The sequence below is a fragment of the Pollachius pollachius genome (assembly GCF_949987615.1).
Source record: "Pollachius pollachius genome assembly, chromosome: 1".
Taxonomy (NCBI): domain Eukaryota; kingdom Metazoa; phylum Chordata; class Actinopteri; order Gadiformes; family Gadidae; genus Pollachius; species Pollachius pollachius.
Window position 1 is genome coordinate 23,913,795 of NC_136934.1, and position 21,033 is coordinate 23,934,827.

The 21,033-nt window shown below is 42.8% G+C and overlaps 1 protein-coding gene across 1 annotated transcript; it reads right to left on the reverse strand.

The window, feature by feature from the left end:
• Window positions 1-14,438: 14,438 nt before the first annotated feature.
• On the reverse strand, window positions 14,439-17,227 carry gstt1a (glutathione S-transferase theta 1a; the record flags this gene model as incomplete). The annotated part of the gene is made up of 5 exons (XM_079734297.1): window positions 14,439-14,639; window positions 14,804-14,980; window positions 15,515-15,671; window positions 16,489-16,576; window positions 17,122-17,227. 5 exons carry the CDS (start codon window positions 17,225-17,227, stop codon window positions 14,439-14,441), a joined length of 729 nt encoding a protein of 242 aa, XP_079590423.1.
• Between the last annotated feature and the right edge of the window lie 3,806 nt (window positions 17,228-21,033).

Sequence of the window (21,033 nt, forward strand, 5' to 3'; positions counted from 1 at the left end):
TCGACAGCTCCGCCATCGACACACACGCCCAGGTAAGATCACAAACGCACACACCGTAGCGACACTTGCCCAGGTAAGATGTTATGTTTTTAAACATAACCGCTCCGCCGTCGACAAACTCTCCCAGGTAAGACGTTCTGTCAATAGACTGTAGAAATTGCGATAAAAGAAGGGAAGAGACCATTTCTGACCTCGACAAGCAACGGCAGGTCGTTCATTTTATCATATAAAAAACGTTAAATTCAAACATTGCGCCGAACGGCATATCAACACACAAGTCACGTGATCAAAAAGAGCCAGTGTCCCTATAACGCAACAAAAACATGTCAATAACACAGTATGGTGAATTATGTTTATCGAGTCCCCCACAAGACTACACCTTGTTGCTAAAATGTAATATTACTCTCCTCCGTGAGCCTCCCAAAATGTCTTTACACTTTGTTGCTCAAACTTAATATTACTCTCCTTCTTGAGCCTCCCCAAATGCTTTGCGATATTGATATCCCCTTCCCCTCTGCGGACTGTTTTAGTTATTTTATTTTTCTTATGTTTTGTGTGTATGCTATGTGTTACTGTAAGCTACTGCTGCCTGTCTTGGCCAGGACACTGGAAGAGATGTTTAATCTCAATAATGATTATTATTTTTAACTAACCAATAGTAGTTGCCTTGCATTTTAAAATGTCAATGCACTTTTCATCCCTGAATAACAGTAAAAGCTACTTAAAAATTGATTTGCATGCATAGTATACTACACTTTCCATTGAACAATTACCCCTGTTACCATAAATTGACAAATTGTATGATGCAATGAAATGCTCACACACTAGCTGCTTTCAGACACACGTGTAAATCCTGATATTCTCCTGATCGGCCGTATGTAACATATCCTGAGATTTGTACCCTGAAAATCTCTTGAATAATGCTACCCCTGAGGTAGTATTTTCTCCATAGGAAATGTGAATTACCTTATATGTGAATGAGGAGTAGAAAGTCTTTATTTCTCACACCACTTCAGTGGGCGTGTTGATGACGCTTCTGCATTTCATTGAGTGGCCCCCTAAATGATATTCAGCCTGTTGCCTTTTGTTAGCTTAATGGTTAAAAAATATTTAAATGTTGGCACTGCTTTTAAGAGTCATTTGTGGTGAACGATATTATACGTTGTTACATTATAGGCAAGATGTAATTATATTATGCGCTCAGAAATCTGTTACATTATTGACTGGGGTTTCCACATTATTGCTATGGGTTTAATTACAACTGGAGGTTGAGCGCGCACAACCCGCACACAAAAACTCTAGTCTATATAATATATGGATAACTTCTTAGTAACGGAGCGACACAAGAACGCAGGTCGAGACATTGATATCCATATTAACTCTGATTTACTAGGACCGGAACAATGTTACAAGTTCTTCTTGACAGGTGCAGTAGAGCGCCCCCTAAGGCATGGGAATAACAATGAAACTATCCATTGTATGCATAACATGAGGGATGACTGTCGTGTCCGACATAACTATTAGTGAAGCGTAATTACTTGCTAATAAAATTCAAAGGCAAAGTCAATATATGCCGACATTAACATGAAAAGTGATAGTAGGATCTGTTTTGCAAACAACCACGTCTAGACTTCCATTGGCTCGGATGGAAATCAGTAAAAGACCAGGAAAACACACCCGCACACCCACAGACAGACACACACACACACTCCCCCCTCCACACACACACACACACACACACGCACACACACACGCACACACGCACACACACACACACACACACACACACACACACGGCAACCTACTGGGGCACAAGGAGAATTGTGCAACAATGGACCTCATTGTATTAGCAAGAGTTCATGAAATATGTGATGATTATTAGACTGATGTTTCCAGATCTCGGAGCCCTCAGCCATAGCAGCACTAACACTCCGGAGTATGTGGACCATGAATCATGATGACCTCATACACAACATGTCTTACTCCATCTTAAACTCATAAACTTCTCTGTTTAGATCAAAGTGTTTGCCTTTGTTTCCATTACATTTCATCTTACCTTCGACTGTAGAGGTAAATATCGTGAAGAAAAAAGTTAGATATGTCCATCAGTACGTAGCACAGTGAAAGTAAAGCGCCCTTATATAGACTCACTAAAGAACAAAACAGACTAAGACAAAGAACGAAGTATTTTCTAGTTACATAGACTGCCACCTCCAAATGTACAGTAAACACCCAATAATCCAGATTCCAAAGTATCATAGTAATAATATAATTATTAATCAGTTTGTGTCAGGCAGCCAGACCAGTGCAGAGCACTATGTTGAATAACAATCTACTCCTGAATATGCTTTCAAACGACACACGAGCACGCAAAATATCCCAAAATGCAAATGTTCTAAATAATTTTCATGAATGGATCAGACATGCAACCTGCAACCTCAGGGTCTACTATAACAACCTCCCCCATACCACTAATTTACATACGGCTGCGGGTAATGCTGCTTATAAGGAGAAAAACCTTCAGCGGAGTTAAAAAGGAGAAAAGTGTTGATAAGGAGAAAAGCATTTGTAAGGAGACAAACCTTCATAAGGAGACAAGCAATCACAAGGAGACAAGCTAACAGGCTGAGGATGTGGATCCCTGCTGTCTTTCTCCTCCTCGGAGCGATGCTGAACTCCTACAACCTGCTGGCCACGCTGGGCCATTCGCGCCCGCTGCAGCCGTCCTCTCTGATCATCGGCCTCATCTCTTCCGCCAACGTCCTGCTAACCGCTACTACCTTGGCCATGCACGTGGTGGTGTCCGAGCTCGTGTTCCAACGCGCCCAACTCCCGTTGTACCTGCCGGTGCTGTTGGTGGTGTGGCTGGGCACGAGCGCGGTCAGCTTCTGGAGCGTGGCGCTGCTCAGCACGCTCTACTGCGTCACGGTGGTCCGCTCCTCCTCGCCGCTCCTCCTCACCGTCAGGAGGAACTTGGGAGTCGTGGTCCGTGCCGGGCTAACGCTGATGCTGGTCTCCTCCTACCTGGTGTTCCTCCCATTGCTCAGCCTCCAGAAACGTCCCGTCCCGTGCTCGACCCACGCCTCAAACGACCCGATCGCGCTGAACACCTACAACGCCTCGCAGAGCCTCCCTCAGACGGCCCTTCAGAACCTCCAAGAAAACGTTACCTGCGTCTCCTCTGTTGTCGGGCTTCCTGTCCGGCTGAATCTGTACGTCTATGTGGCCTCCTTCATCAGCTACATGCTCCTGCTCCCCATGTGTACCATGTTGCCTACATCTCTGCGCTTGGTCTTCTTCCTCTTCTCCCACGCCCTGTCCATGAAGGCTCATCACAGCGGCGTCGGCAGCCCCGACTCCTACCTGCTGGTGTGTGGGGTGACGGTAGCCCTGGTGTGGGTCTTCATCTGCACGCTGATCACCATCACCATCTTCTACATCCACGCCACCTTCTACTCCAAGCCCAGCACAGACGTCCTGTTCTACACCTTCTCCTTCTACTGCCTAGCGTCCGCCACCCTCCTCTCTGCCTCCAACCTCCCGCTCAGGCAGCGCCTGCGAGCGCTGTTCTGCAGAGCGTGCGCTGTCCAGGGATGAGTGCACCATGACTTCAGTTTCTTCTCGTGTCACACATTAACAAGTAGAAAGGTACGATGGGGATTGGGAATGGCTGAAAAACGCCCCATCCCTTTTTTAGTCAATCAGGAAGGTAGTCATCAGTTTCACCAAAGAGGGTGCCATTTACTGTAGGTAGAATTGTATTGTTTTATTCAACCTTGAAGGGGAAGTGTGTAGAATGGACTATACACAAAATGAAAAAGAGTTTATGTTTTAATTGGTTTGTAATACCATGAAAATAAGAATGGTTGTGTTTTCCTTACCTTAGATTGAGCCCTATATATCTACCAAGGGGGTGGGTCCTCTTCCACAGAGACCACCATGTTGCACTGCCATGTTTATAAAGTAGCCCAGAGCGGCTTAAACAATCATAATTGTGATCTTACTTGTTTGCTATGACCTATCGTTTTACAGTAATAACCAATGCATCCTCTTCTTTTTGTCATTTTTGGCAGTCTCTGCATATCTTCATGTAGCCCATCATCCCCTTTCCAGTCAAAGCAAGGACAATGTCAGTGTTTGCTGAAATAGTGGGCGACCGCAACTATCAAAACTATGTTATTGTGCTGTTGTTGGGAGCCAGAAATAAAGAATTGTCATTTACCAGTCTTTACCAACAAATAGTAATTTGGGGAATTTTAAAATTTTCAATAGTATCACCTCTGAATCGTACAATATGATTTTATTTTCTTAAGATGTGCTCACATTTTTAGCATTAAAACACTTTAAAAACATGCAGAACGCTTTGTAATCTGTTCACGGCCATACACTCAAAGAGCAGAGTGCACTGATCTGACTGCATAGTAGCAACAGCACGCTGTAGCAAGTCTTTGCAGTAGGTTTAAGCCCTCCTAGTTTTAAAAATGTCTAAGCAGTCCCACAGACATTTGGGACTGCTTAGGTCCAGTCTGGGTTAATGGTGGTCAACCGTGATCATTAACCACAAGGTCAACATAGTAGGTTTTTTTACTCCTATGTTCATTTCTTCATGGACAAGAAGTCATCAAACATGGAAAATGTCTGTAAATAGTCATGCTCTTTACTTCAAGTACAGAAAGGATCATTAAATTACTTCGGCGGCGACCCTGAATGGGCCCCAAAACTTAGTTAGACAACCTCAACTTCTTGGTTAGGCAGCTCTTCCTGGCAGAAAGATCACTGCCAGAAAGAGCCTGTGTGCTGATTTATCTCAAAACTATCTTAGCAAAGTATAGCTAACTTTTAGCCATGGCCAGAGACAATTCCAAAATCTAGCCATTTGCTCAATGTTAATTACAATAATTATTGTCTATAAAGTGATTTATAAACTATTTTTCTATGTCAGGAAACGTTATAAATCTTTTTATTATATACATATTTATTTATTTATCTATCTGTTCCGTTTTAATACAGCGACGAAACAGATGCATGCTTGTTCTCCTTAGACTGCTACCAGGGTATAAATAATAAATTTCCCTTTAGAAAGCAGATATTGTTTAGGGTTTATGCTAGGATATATCTGATCTCGGAAGTCAGAAGCATCTACTATGGATACAACATTGACAGGGTCAATTTCCGATGGTGGTCGTGTTGGCTCAGCCTCAACACCACCACCATAATTAGAGCTTTGTTTTAAGTTTATGATAATTGAAAAAGTGTCCAAAATATTTACGCAGTCAAATATATTACTTTTAACTTAGCATTTTCCTGCACACTATCTTGCTACTTTGTGTAGGTCTATAAGTTAACAAGTTAATTGTTAAAATGTAATCTTCTGGACTCCTACAAGATCACATTTGAAGCAATGACTACTGGCGGCTTGCATGCTTTATGGCCGTTCTGAATTTTTCTGGAGTCTTTAAAGTATTGTTCAGTCTTTGGAAAAATTGACACCCACTCCTTTGAAAGACGAATCCTGTCCCACATGAGGAGTTTCTGAGAATGATTAAAATGTTGTAGTAAGTGCCTATCGTTACATATGATTTATCGTATGATTTCATGCTCATGCACACAAAAGTTAATCTATTGAATCGTGTCCCAAACACGATTGTCCGACTTTTTCCCTGCTACACAGAACGAAATGTAAACCAATGCATTCTGAAATGGATAGAGAGAAAGAGAGAGAGAGAGAGAGAGAGAGGGAGTGTGTCAAAACAACAAATGCAAATGCAAAGGGATACTTTGATTTCCCAATTTTTTACAGCAGATCTCCTCAAGAAAAATTCTTGCTCATGCTCACGAAAAGATCCCATTGAATCTTTCTGAAATAAGTCAGATTTTCTGACTTATTTCGTGCTACAAAGAACAAAATTCAAACCATTGCCTTTCAATTGGGATATTTTCTTAGACTACAGAAGGGTTTTTGCACAGATAGTACAGTGCACTGTATTATCTATGTACTTGATGTATCGATGTATATTTCAAAACAACAAATGCATCAAAGGGTAAATGTAGTGTATTAGGGATACTCTGATTTCCCAGTTTTTTACAGCAGACCTCCTCAAAAACATTTTGTGCTCATGCTCACGAAAATTAATCTATTGAATTGTGTCCCAAAGCACGATTGTCCGACTTTATTTCTTATTCCTTATTTCTTTCTTTACTGCACAGAACGAAATGTAAACCCATGCATTTTGGATGGGAGCGTTTCTCAGAATATAAACAGGTATATATACTGTATATATATATATATATATATATATATATATATATATATATACTGTATACTGTATATATGAATATATAAAAAAAATGTATATGTATATGTATGTAAAAAATATATATATATATATATATATTTATTATATACAGAGAGGCCCTCTTAAAGGAGAAATCCGGTGTAAAATGGATCTGGGATATGTTTAATATGATAACGAGTTGGGATGTTTGTTTGGGAGCAAAAAAGCGCATGAAGACTCAGGGCCCTATCTTGCATCCTGCGAATTGACTTTCTACACTGACCCAAGTGTCGTTGCTAGTTTGCAACTGGCGCAGAGCGTTCTTTTCCCTCCACCGCCACGCATCGGTAAATTAGGAAATGATTTACATTTTACATTTAGGGCATTTAGCAGACGCTTTTATCCAAAGCGACTTACAGTAAGTGCATTTGTTACAATAAGTACATTTGTCATAAGAAGTGAAACAATATATCGCTGTCGGTACAGTAAAGATGTTCATAGAACCAGGTGCAAATATTACAATCGCTAGGCTAACCCGTTCCCTGTGTAAAGCGTGTAAAGATAGCAGCTACTGTAGATGCTACACAATTAAGTCCCTTGAATAAGTGCAATGTACAAGTGCCAGGACGTACAACATTCAATGGTGGCTGTGCAAATGATCTTGCGCCCCAAGGGGCGGTTCGGCGAAAGGAGGAGGCATGTTCTGACGCAAACTTTCCCTGGTGCTATTTTGCAGTTTCAGAAAACAATTCTGCCACAAACCAGGAAATACCTGGTTTAAAGTCAGTGGCACGTTGTTCAGATGCTATTTTAAGGGCTCATGCATAATGTTGCTTGTGCACCTCGCGCATACACTTTGCTTCTCTCATCTACCTAGCCTAGATTAGCCTAAATTATTTGGGAAAGAACAGCTGATACAGCGTTAATAAGTTGTACTTTTAGATAAATGCATCTGCAAACACCGTACAGCAAACACATATTTTCTTGACACAGACATCGTGTACAAGCCCATAACTTTTAGGATTGATGAGTATTTGATTGTGAGAAAACATTGTTTTACCGCGAGTGAGTGTTAAAAAGAATGAATGAATGCGGGCGCGCGTAAAAGAATTAATGAATGCGGGTGCGCGTTTGTGCGTCCATCTGTTTAAACACACGCAAACTAAACACGTAACGCATAATACAGTCCATGGCAATGTATATTAATGGGGGGACACATGCATATTATGGTGTGTTCCTGAATCCTTGAACGCCAGACTTCCGAGTCGAAAGTCGAAGATCTCCCAGCTTTCATGCGGCATTTCTCGCAGGCACGCCCCCTTTTTGTCTTCATCTTTCGAAAATCTGAAAATCTGAGGGTTTGAGTCCACACTTACCGAGCCCTTTCCATGAGTCTGCATCAGTGCAGACTTCACCTAAGGGAATTACCCACAGTTCAAAGCATTGTGACATTTACCACGGGGACCATAGGGAAATCCGGAAATTAGGAAGGTAAACAACAAGACGACGCTACTGTCTATTCAGCTTATTCCGCACGTAAACAAGGGGGGCGCCATATTGGTTCCGTTTTGTGTTCTATCTTCCGGTTGAGCAACTCTGTCCGTTATCGTACAGTGGCACAATACATTAGCAATTTTAGTCAAGATGCCCAGCATTATTTGTTCCGTGCGGGGCTGCCATAACAACTGGAATAAAAGACGGGTGTCCTTGCAACAATACTGTGTTGTACACGGGAAAACCAGGGCAGAATGTTGTGGGGCAACCTTCAATCTTCATCCTCCGCCATCAAGCGATGAGGACCGGCGTATGTGGCTAAAGGCGCTAAATTTGAAGAACCCTCCGAAAAAACCCTACTCTGTTCTTTTCATTTTGTGGATGGCAGACCATCAGACCAACACCCATACCCCGAGAAATGGTTGGGATATGTTGTTCCTCCGGCGAAAAAGGCTTGTCAGATGCTTGTGAGGCTCCAAGGTAAGATAACATTTTAGCACTAACAGCTATCAATATCGCTAGTCGTTAGCCAGCTAGCGTCTAATGAGTATGATCAGCATATACCCGCAACTATGCCTTGGCTTGACCTCAATAAATGAACAGCATTACAAGATAAGATCAGGTCGAGGCTTTCTTATTTGATGTCCAGGACTGGTTATGTTGAAAGGCAGCAAAATGATTAACCTTATCGTTGATAACTTTCTGATGTCTGATGCTGTTATTTCTACAGAACCCTCAACCAGCTCTGCAATCCAGGAGACTGATGGGATGACACACCGTGATGCTTATACACAGGGGAAGTATACATTCATGGAAGATCGCATCTTTACTGTCAGTGACTCACTCCATTGTCCTCTCCCCCATGACCAGGCAACACAGTGTCCTGAACAACATCTTGTACACACCGAACTTCTCCGGAATGATCGGCTGTGTCTACTGTACACTGGGTTGTCAGTGGATGCCTTTGAGGCTTTATCTGATGACCTGAAAGAAGGATGCTGCATCTCTCAGCTACATCCCAAGGATCAACTGTTGATGACCCTGATGAAGCTCCGGCTGAACCTATTGCAGGACGACATCGCAGAGAGGTTCTGAGTGTCTCAGTCTGTGGTAGGTGGATAATCTCTCAGTGGCTGGACTTCATGGAGGAGAAGATGAGGTGCTATGTTCCTTGGCTGCCCAGGGAGACGATCCAGGCAATGATGCCACAGAGCTTCAAGGAACATTATCCATTAACCACATGCGTAATCGACTGTTCTGAGACCCCTCTTCAGAAGGCTCACAATCTGGACTCAAGAGGCTAGTCTTACAGTCATTACTATGGACATAATACAATCAAGTTCCTCATAGCTATATACAATAAAGTAATCATTTGCATAACTGCATATAACGCTCACAGAGCAACAGGCGACCTTCATTATACTTGTCTGAAACTAAAGGAAGCATGTCTCTGAAATAGAATGCTCTTAGTCTAGCCACAGTCTTTGCACAGAAAGCCTCATCATATGGTATGTGAAGCATTACCTGTTTTGAATGAGACCAAATCAGTAACTTGCATGCCTTTAGCTTTGTGCAGAACAAGCCAATTTGTACTTGCATGTAGAAGCCGCGGGTAATAATTAAAAATATCCCCATATGACACCTGAGGCCACCGCCGCATGTCATCCAACCACTCGGTGGAGTCCATTAACCTCGGGTGGCGAAGATCAATCCCTCCATCCAAACTTTTGACATGTTTTTTTGTCTCTTGGGTATTTCAATGTAGCTATCTAGCCATAGCTAGCCAACCGGAATCTTCAACACAAAGCGGAAGACAATAACATTTAAAAAGGGGCGTGGCGGAATAAGGAGTGGCAAAGTCACGCCCCTTCCGGTAGAGCCCATGGGACCTATGAGATCGAAAAATATGAATGGGTTTCACATATTACACATATGTTGTTTGTGGATTTAAAGGATAATTTTCCATGCAAAGAAAACTAAACATTTTCGTGAAGAAGTTTGATAATGTTCGTTTTTTTCCAAGGGGAGGATAAAAGCATCAAAAGAGGTGAAAACCATTATAAATTGGGGCATGTGGTGAGTTTCAGTTATGCCGATGGGGAGATTGTCGGTCTTGTCCACGCCAGTCGCAGGGAGCGTGACGGCACATACGAGACATGTAGTCTTTCTCATTGTGTTTTCTCTACAGCCTTTAACTGAACAATTGCACAATAAATGGTCAAACGCTCTTCACATGAAAAATTATCATTTAATTCCACAAACAATTTATGTGTAATCCAGGGCATATAAAGACTGGGACCAGAAGATAATTACCTTCTCTCCTTTGAAACCCATACATATTTTTCGATCTCATAGGTCCCATCGGCTCTACCGAAAGGGGCGTGACTTCGCCACTCTGCGCGACCATATAGGTATTTCTGCCTTTCTTTAGTGAGCCGGATCATTTGGATCAGCTCACCAACAAGATCCTGCTCTTTTGGCTCCCAAACGGCTCTTCATATTACTACTTATAATTAAGCCAAATGTAGCCCGTTCTGACTTATGATTAGTATGTGTAGGCCAATAATTATCTAAATTATTCAAGGCATCCTTTATACTTAAGTATTCAAAAGTAAAAATTATATTTTCTTATAATAATAAATTGCTGTAGCTGATTGTTTTCATTGCATTTACAAAAACAAAAAAAAGTGAAAATGAGAATTCCCAAACTGGCATGTGTCAGCAACATCTTTGTCATTAAACGTTGTCAAGGTAACATGTGCTCTCGTGAAGTGCTGTCCCAATCCCATATATACCTATCTGAGGCCATGTGGCTTCATACACTCGCTCACTTAGCACCTGAGATCAATTAAGTCTGTGAGTCCTTAGTCCTTAGTCCTCAGGGCTCACTTTGGGATTGGGCAATTGGATTGGAGATTAGCCTAAATTATTATTGGGCAATAATTTAGTCTAATCTTGACTTCAGACCAATTCCCCCTTTTGTTATTAGGGGTGGATGGTCCGGGAGGATGATGTAGGTGATTACCTCGGTCTTCTTGGCATTTAGCCTAAGACCAACCTTGGCACATTCCGTCTCCACTCTGGTCAAGAGCTCCTGTGCCTGCTCTACACGGTCCGATATCAGGCTGATGTCGTCTGCATAGCCCAGGTCTGTTAGGACTACGGCAGGGAATATCCTAGACCTCCTCAGTGTAATGGTGAAGGCGAGTTCCAGCTCTCGTCCACTGATGGCTTGCCTGAGTGCGTAGTCCAGCACTATAATGAAGTGGAAGGGGGCGAGGGTGTCTCCTTGTAACACCCCTGCTAGGATGTCAAACTCCTCACTGTCGCCTTCTGGGGTTACCACCCTTGCTCTTGTGCCCTCATACATGGTACCTATTGCTTGAAGTAGGTTAGAAGGGACACTGTAAGCCTTAAGAATGGTCATCATCACTCCTCTGTGTATTGAGTCAAAAGCTTTTTTGAAATCAATAAAACACAGGACCGCTGTCAGGTTGTTATTTTTTACCTCTTGGATGATCCTCCTTAAGGCTAGGATCTGGGATACGGTGGCTCTACCCTCTCTAAAGTCATTTTGGTTCTCTCTCAGGTGAGGGTCGATGGCACCCCGTATCCGATTCAGTATCATACGGTTGTACATCTTTGCGATGTTACATGTCAGACTGATGCCTCTGTAGTTGTCTGGCTTTGAGAGATCTCCAGATTTAGGCGCACCGGGATGATGTTGGAAAGAGACCACATATCGGGCTTGATGTTTTCCGTCAGAGCTAGGTTGCAGATCTCCAGGATGATGTCGTTGAGGTTGCAGTTTTTAAGGACCTCTGGGGGAATGCCGTCTGGCCCAGCCCTTTTCCCTTGCTTCAGGGTGGATTTTACTGCTGCAAGCTCGCTAATTGTAAAGGGGCCATCGTCAATTTTGAGGTCTCTTAGGACTGCCGATATTTCTTCCTCAGCTCCATCCATGTATGTATAACCTTATACATACATCTAGTCTAACTCTATATACATGTCAAATGTATGACATGCTGTACGTATAGCCTAGTTTTTACGTGATAAATATTTTTATATTGTCTGGCTATACCTGAACTTGGTTAATCCACTTCCACAATGGTGGAAGTGGATATCGAAGGGTCAGATACAGATCTTGTTATAACGATAATTGAATAAAAGCTATGGTCTACTTATATTATATAACTAAATAATTGTATCTTTTTATATAATGTATATTTTTATATTTAATTAATTAAATATTCAGATGTTTATAATTGTAAGCTATAATGTATTGTAATGTAAATATTAGAATGGGTGTTAAGTTCGCCTCTTATTGCTTGCTGCAAGTTCTCTTTAGTCCATAAATGAAATGGGCAGCCATTGTTGTGACGTGATCTCGGAGGACTCGGGTAGCTTTACTTCCGCAAGAAACTCAGAGCGAAAACTCAGACCCAACAGTGTTCAAAGCACTTTCCTCCGTGCTTAAGGTCCGAACCTCCGAACGTCCAGGAAACTATTTGTTGAAGTGTTTTGAAGGCGACATGATGGTGTGATCCAGATGCCTTGGCCACCAGCGTTCCGAGGTGGAAGTGGGTATTTCACGGAGGCACGCCGACTTTTTGGTCGAGCCCCCTTGGAATTCTGAGAGTATACCGAGTTCAGTGATGACCAGTGATGCCAGTAACGTGTTACTGGCCTCGGACCATTTTTTTCAGTAACGATTAATCGAATGCGTTACTATTTCCAAACCAGTAATCAGATTAAAGTTACTCATCAAAGTCAATGTGCGTGATACTGTTTTTTTACCGGATCACCGATGGCCTGGTGTTGAGAGCGATGGAGTGGTGTGTGTGTGTGTCTGTCTGTCTGTCTGTCTGTCTGTCTGTCTGTCTGTCTGTTTGTGTGAGAGTGCGTGTGCGTGTGAAGCGTAAGTCTCCAAAGTGTAGACACAGCTGGCTTGTGGACAAGTTTTTGAAGTCTGGGGTAAAAAGGTCAAAAGGAGCCGGCACCACGCCGCTTACGAGATAACAAAAAGTTAATGTGCATTTCTCTCATAACTTTTTGTCATTATTAAAGCGAGGCCTTATTCTCAGATATGCATGTTGGATGGCTAGGGTTTAGGTCTGGGAAGAACTTCAGGCCAAAATCTGGCAAGCAAGTGAGGTGAGGTGTAACGAGATGGAGCACTTGCTGAGTAATTTCTTTTATATATATACACCTGTGTATATTCTGAGAAATGCTCCTGTCCAAAATCCATGGGTTCAATCGTGCTCTGGGACAGAATTGAAGTACTTTTCGTGAGCATGAACTCGAAATGTTTTTGAGGAGGTCTGCTGTAAAAAACGGGGAAATCAGAGTATCCCTAATACACTACATTTACCCCTTGATTCATTTGTTGTTTTGACACATACATAAGTAGAGGGTGCACTGTACTATCCGCCCACACCCCTTTTGTTGTTGAAGAAAATATATAAATTGACAGACAATGGTTTTACTTTTGTCATAAAATCGTGCTCTGGGACACGATTCAATAGATTACATTTCGTGAGCTTAAGCACGAAATGTTTTTGAGGTTTGCTGTAAGAAACTGAGAAATCGGAGTATCCCTAATACACTACATTTACCCGTTGATGCATTTGTTGTTTTGACATATACATAACTAGAGGGTGCACTGTACTGTCTGCACACACTCCTTCTGAAGCCTCTCTCTCTCTCTCTCTCTTTCTCTCTCTCTCTCTCGTTTCTTTCTGTGGAGCACGATAATTGTCTGGAAAACGCTCCCATTCAAAATGCATTGGTTTACATTGCACTTTCCAAAAAAGCTTTAAAATGCCTTTTGAACTTTACCTTTATTTTCTTTTTTTACCAGAGAGATACATGATCTGAGAAATGATAAGCGTTTGAGACCCAAGTTCTGTCTGGGTTAGAGTTCTAGAATCCGGGTTGGAGTCCTAGAATCTGTGTTGGAGTCCCAGAGAAAGGACCAAGTTCCTTTAGGCGGGGTTGGAATACCAGAGAGACTGTTGATCTGATCTTTACAACACATTGCACTTTCTAAAATGCTTTTTTAACTTTGGCTTTATTTTCTATCTATTTTACTCATTTTTTGCATATGTTTTCTTTTCAATTATTTTATTTTATTTTATTTTATTGTATGAAAATGTTTACATGTGAAGCACTTTGAGTCTGCCTTGTGTATGAGAAGTGCTATATAAATAAAGTTTCCTTGCCTAGCCTATATTTCTCTCCCTCCCTCTCTCTCTTTCGCTCTCTATCTCGTTTCGTTCTGTGGAGCACGATCATTTTCTGAGAAACGCTCCTATTCGAAATCCATTGGTTAACATTTCGTTCTGTGTAGCACGAGAAAAGTCGGACAATCGTGCCCTGGGACACGATTCAATGATTAACGTTTGTGCGCATGAGCACAAAATCGCTTGATACCGAGTTGATCGTTAAGGTCATGGTAATAGTGGTGCACGGAGAATGCTGGACAATATACAGTCAACGCAATGTCGCATTGCTCAACACAAGGTTTAATCCACACCACAAATTAAGAAATATCTCAATCAAAGTTGAAGAACTACCTTTGGAATGAAACGAATGAAAAGATAATGAAAATTATTCATCACCCTGCATAAACGAAAACGTGAACTGAAGTGGAGCAGCTTGACCTGACGCTCAGGTGAACATCTTGTTGATGCGAGGCTTGAGGAACTCCAGCATGCCGTTGTCCTGAAAGGTCTTGGCCAGGCAGTCCACGTTCATGATGCTTTGGTGAGCTTCATCAAACAGCTCCTCTCCGATCACCTTCTTCACACGCTCTCTCCAGGCACTCAGTGCTGGCTGGCCCTCAAACACATCCAGACCAGTTCCAACCGGCTGCAAACCAGAGCATTACTTTTGGTCAATAAATATAAATATATATATATCATATAAAACGATAGATAGGGTATATATACATATATATATATATATATATATATATATATATATATATATATATATATATATATATATACATACCAGAAGGACTGGTCTATTACCTGCATGATCTCAACAATGGCCACCAGGTCTGCCAGGGAAACCTCTTCCCCAGCGATGAAGCTGCTGTCCCTTAGAAACTTGCTCTGAAACAAATCCATGGTCTGCTTCAGGTCCTCAAGCGCTGAGTCCATCTTCTCCTTCGGAACCGCCGTGCCTGTTACCACAGGAACCACAGCCTTCAAAAGACAAGGGTATAATATTCAGTGGCCGTAGTTTGTTCCAAGATCACCGTAGCATTCCTTACATTTAGTCGTTTGAAATGGAGGGTAACAAGTGAGGCTGAGAGACATACAATCAAACTTGTAGTCGTAAGAGTAACCGAAAATTACTCCAAGTGCTGTACAACCTTGTTACTGAGTACCATCTGGATGGAGTGCAGGGTGGGGCGGGGTGGGTCTGATTTAATCAACAACAGGAGATCATTAGATCCGCTAGCAGCTATGTGACATTGTCTAGGGACTAGAAACATTCATCATCAGAGCAAGGAACCATCCCCCCTAGCAGCAAGGTGACACTATCTCAGAGGTAGGAACCATCCTAGGCAACATCCTCTAGGAACTGAGAAGCATCCTTTAGGAGCTAGGAAACATTCTTTCAGATCTAGCTGACATTGTCTAGGTAGCTAGAAACCTTAATAGGTGTAAGGAACCATCCTCTAGGAGCTAGGAAACGAGGTAGTAAGCCTCCTAGGAAGCAGCAAGATGCCCTACCCTGAACCAGAAGACCTTTGAGCCATGGGCCCGCAGCGTGGTGTGCTGCCAGGACAGGAACTCATTGACAAGGGCTCGACGCTGGAGGTCAGAGGGGTACCAGTGACCAGGGACCAGCTGGGGGAACTTCTCCACCATGTACTGGAGGATAGCCACGCTGAGACACACACACACACACACACACACACACACTCACACACACACACATATAAAGACACACACACATATATAACCCCCCCCCACACACACACACACATAAAGACACACACACATATAAAGACACACACACACACACACACATATAAAAAAAAACACACACACACATAAAGACACACACACACACACATAAAGACACACACACAACCACACATAAAAAATCCACACATTAAACACATAGACACACAAACACACACACACACACAAAGACACACACGCACACATAAGAGAAAATATTTAAACAAGCCTGTAGCAGAAAATAACCTAGGCATATCTGTCAATGCAGATCGATATCGATTTCAAGGATGTTAATATAAAATACCACTATCAACAACATCAGTTGTAAAATCACTATCAACGCTATCAGTTGTAAAAATCACATTTTACAACTAATACTTTTCTACAAATGAATAATGCTTTAACTCTCTTTGTTTGCAAAATGTTTACTACGAAAACACCTCCTAGCCTCTAGCTCGGTAGTTTTCGTCACACAGTTGCAAGTCTCCCTCCTACTAATTGGGAGGGGTGCAATCTTACACATTGCGGCTTTAGATGAAGCAACATGAAGCTAGGAGTTATTGTATAATAAACCTACTTGCTGGATTCAACCAACTCACCGATTTCTCGTTATTTTTTATCTAAAATGTCCTTTTGTTTGATTTCAATCTATGAATTTCTGTAAGAATATAGATAAATAAAAAATAAAAACAAGGCCAATGGTTGAAATGTTTCACTGTGTTAAAATAAGCTTGTTTTACCTTTCTGTCAGGATAAAGTCGCCGTCTTTCATAGCTGGCACCTTCCGCACCACACTAACTTTACCAAAATCCTCCCCAAACTGCTGACCTTGGGATATACATTTTATTTACATTATTAATCTAAGCACCCACGCACACACAAGCATTTTTGACTGAATGGGTTTAAATAGATGAAAGGCTATATGGAAGAAGAGAAGCCCTCCTAGACACACACAAATAATGAGATTTGACATCTCTATTTGGTCAATTTGAATACATATATAGATACACATATTAAACTTATTTCCATTGGAATGCAAAATGTGCATAGATCTACAGACCAACTGCCTATGGGGGCTGCGATTGAACAACGTCAAGCGAGCTGTTGAGATCTGCTCTTGGGTCAGCCTGCAAGCTGCAGCTCCCTCACAGCAACCCACCCATCACAAGTACTCTGTTCCCCACACTCACAGAAGCATCCTTGAGTACACACAATCCCACACGCACACTCACACACGCATAAACACATACATACACATCTGTGTCTCAATGTGTTAAATAAAAAAAATATCTACATGGATAAAGCACAGCCCTCTTAGGCAAATAAAAATAAATAAGGATGAGATGTATCAAGGCTGAAACGCGAAGGCCCACCTGCAGAGAGGTCCACTAATTTGAAGGTGAAGGGGATGCCGGTCCTCTTGGCCAGGAGATAGACGGAGCGGCAGGGCTGTGAGTGGAGGTCCAGGTACAGCTCCATGTTCTCCACGGTGTGCCGTCACGGTCTGCTCAGGAACCGCACCAACCGCCTCTTTTGTCCCTCCTACGGCTCTGCCAGCAGCCTCGCTAAGTGATAGCGACAGTTCAAAGTATGCGATCTGTCGTGGATGACTGGTCTGAACTTTGGCCTTAAGCTTTGACCAACATTTTGTAAATATTGGAAATGATTTGGCAGAAGGAATGATTACAAACTAGCCAACAACCCCAATTAGCCGAGACGTGTGTGACGGCACAACCAATTACAACCAATGAGCTATAAAGGCTTCTGTTACAGCCACTGATCGGATGTAAAAGCATCCACTGCCACGAACTGTTTAGGTATGTAGCCTTTAACTACTAGTTATAAACTGTCAAATATAAAGTATTCAACTACAAGTAACAACTGATCAAATATAGAGGCTTCAGAGTTTGTCCCACAAACATTTATTCATATATTAGTTTCTGCGTCAGTGCTTGAATGTGGCTGAAAGGTAAGTCAACTTATGGTGTTTGTATTGAATCCGGAAGATAACAGCTGAACGCTTTCCAATACTGGCGATGGTCAAGGTCCAGGAGCCTATGAGTCTCATGACTCAGGCCTTTATTCACACCACTAGTTTACAGCTTTTGGGACTGAAGGAAGAATCTCTTTGAAGTCATGTTATTATCAATAAATGCATGTGTTTAATACCATGTGTGGTAGGTAATGAATACTGTTTAATATCAGAAGTGTGGATAAAGTAGTTCAAAATATTGTCTGTATTAATATTATACTGTTGGTGTTGATATTATATAGTTTATAATTTGGTTGGATACTTTCAAAATCTAGCTTAATCTGGCTGGTCTCTTCAACGTGCCTACCCTAGCTTTAATATATGAATACAAGAACAGATGGTGGACTAGCTAACAATAATTGTATTACCAATAATATAATGTTTCATATACACATTCATACATGATTATTCACACCAGAAAAGGGTTAGACCCAGGTCTGAGCCGTTGCCCCAGAGTTCATGACCTGACTTCCTGTTCCTACCGCCAGGCTCTGTTATGACAGGGCCAGGCCTCAGGGGTCATGGCCAAGGGTGATGACCCCAGCCCAAAGCAGAGAAGCCCTGCTCTCAGCCAATAGGAGAGGACTCTGTTCCAAATTAAGAGGAGAGGGCACTGGTCCCAGCCAATAGCAGCAGTTGCTGCTCCCACCCCAAAGCCGTGGGGGCTAGTGTGTCTGGTTCGTATTAAACGTGGGATGTGTTTGAGACTTGAGGCTGAGACGTATGACACATGAACTCTTCATGATTTGTTAGAAGCCATTACGAACACGTTAAATACAATATATAGAAACAGGGTTTTTATATTGTTATAACCATATCAATATAACATATTAAACACAAACAGCTCTCCCATCTGACCTGGTCTTGTACGGTTCTCGTAGTTTAGGGTCTAGCGGGTCGTAGTCTAGTAGGGTCTAGTAGGGTCCTGGTCTAGTAGGGTCCTGGCCTAGTAGGGTCCTGGTCTAGTAGGGTCCTGATCTAGTAGGGTCCTGTTCTAGTAGGGTCTAGTAGGGTCTAGAAGGGCCTAGTAGGATCTAGCAGGGTCTAGCAGGATCTAGAAGGGTCCTGTTCTAGTAAGGACTAATTGTGAATTTATCTAGTTAGGTCCTGGCCTATGAATTCATTTTGTAATTAATCACATAGATATTACCGATTTTTGCAAGGCCCACAGAGTACTTACATAGGGAGTTTGTCTTGGTGGAATATGACACCGCATCCACTACCCTTTGGTAGCACCCACCTGGGTGACATCACCCACCTGGGTGCCATTACCCGACTGGGTGACGCACAGCAGCCAGTGGGCACCAGAATGCTGCTGACACACGTCACAGTGCAGAGGAATGATGCTGTCTAATTAGAGACCAGAGGAATATGAGGTGGCCATGATGGGACAAGAGCCAGGGTGGGGATTTGGCAAGGATTCCGGGGGGGTTGGTCCCCACTACTGCTGTGATGAGTGGGATCTGTAGTGACCACAGAGAGACCTTGGTTTATCCTCTCATCCAAAAGAAGGTGCCCTACATCCCGGATCTTTTGTGGCAGTATGTAGGGGGATGAGCACTCCCTTCTGGCCCTCCAAAACCTCTACCAGTAGCAGCTGCTCTCAGAGGAATCACCAGACCTGCTGAGCTTCCAGAGGAACCAGCAGTGCAAGGCAGGTAGACCTGGTACATGGCAACCTGCTTTCAGAAGTTTACTGGTCTAGTTGGGTCTAGGGTCCTGGTCCAGTAAGGTCTAGCAGGGTCCTGGTCCAGTAGGGTCCTGGTCCAGTAAGGTCCTGGTCTAGTAGGGTCCTGGTCTAGTAGGGTCCTGGTCTAGTAGGGTCCTTGTCTACTAGGGTCCTGGTCTAGTAGGGTCCTTGTCTAGTAGGGTTTAGTTGGATCCTGGTATAGCTGGGTCCTGGTCTAGTAGAGTCTAGCAGGGTCCTGGTCCAGTAGGGTCCTGGTCCAGTAAGGTCCTGGTCCAGTAGAGTCTAGCAGGGTCCTGGTCCAGTAGGGTCCTGGTCCAGTAGAGTCTAGCAGGGTCCTGGTCTAGCAGGGTCCTGGTCTAGCAGGGTCCTGGTCCAGTAGGGTCCTGGTCCAGTAGAGTCTAGCAGGGTCCTGAGAGGAGAGTTATCGCCATAGTCCAACACCTCAGGCACTTTCAACATAGTGCTTTTTATTTAGTGTCTGGAAGTGTTTACCTCCAGACAGTATTTGGGATGCAAGTGCAGGATGTGGTCAAAACCCATCGATTACTCAAAATGCATAATGAAAAACACACACACATGCGCACAAACACACACACACACACGCACACACACACACACACACAAACACACACGCACACACACACACACACACACACACACACACACACACGTTTAACACCACCTTCTATCTCTGTTTGTAAGAGTCATTCGGTGTGGTCTAAAGTGTTGAACCCTGCTGGTCTCTTGGGGGCTGATCAGGTCTGGTATGGTCTTTAGTTATGAGTCATTAGTAAGGAGATTTAAACACACTCCAATGTCCTGTTCCTCACCAAACAAACACATCTGTCCCGTTATTGACTTTGACTTGTAATTATATAGATATTTATTGCGTTTTGTCGAGAGCTCTAAAGTGACACATGATTTATAATAAATGTGGTGGTAAATGGTTCTGTTTTAGTAGGGTCCTGGTCTAGTAGGGTCCTGATCTATAGCTCTAAAGTGACATATGATAATAAATGTCAACAGTTCTACTAATGTCAATAACCCATTCGTTACTGTGTGACTTTTCCTTATTACATTCCTTTCAAAACCCTTCTGCCTTTTGACTCTCCTCCATCCTTGCCTTAAAAAACTGATGGCCAGGATTCACATTCAAACTAAACTAATGTCTCGAACCATGAAGGCATAGTATGCAACAAAAGTCTCTCCTTGCTGTTGTTTGGCCCTTTATTTTTTCTTAATTGTTTCTTGCATTGTTCTTAATTATTGCAGTCAATAATAAACAAGGGAAACATTGGGTCCTCAAGCTTACCCACAGGTGGTTCTCACTTCATCTGCTTTGAATCCACCGCCTGAGTAGGGTTGGAAGGGGTTAAGAGTCACGTGGCTAAGCGAGTGGCGTTATAAAAAGTGTATGTGCAGAAAAAGAGAACAAAGAAATCACAATCTATTTACCAGGAGGGAGACTGAGTCACCCACCGCCAGGCTCGCAGGAGAAGGTTGCAGGGTCCGGGTCCCCGGTTCTCCCGGTTCTCCCGGTTCCGGCTGCTGCTGCTTCTGAGG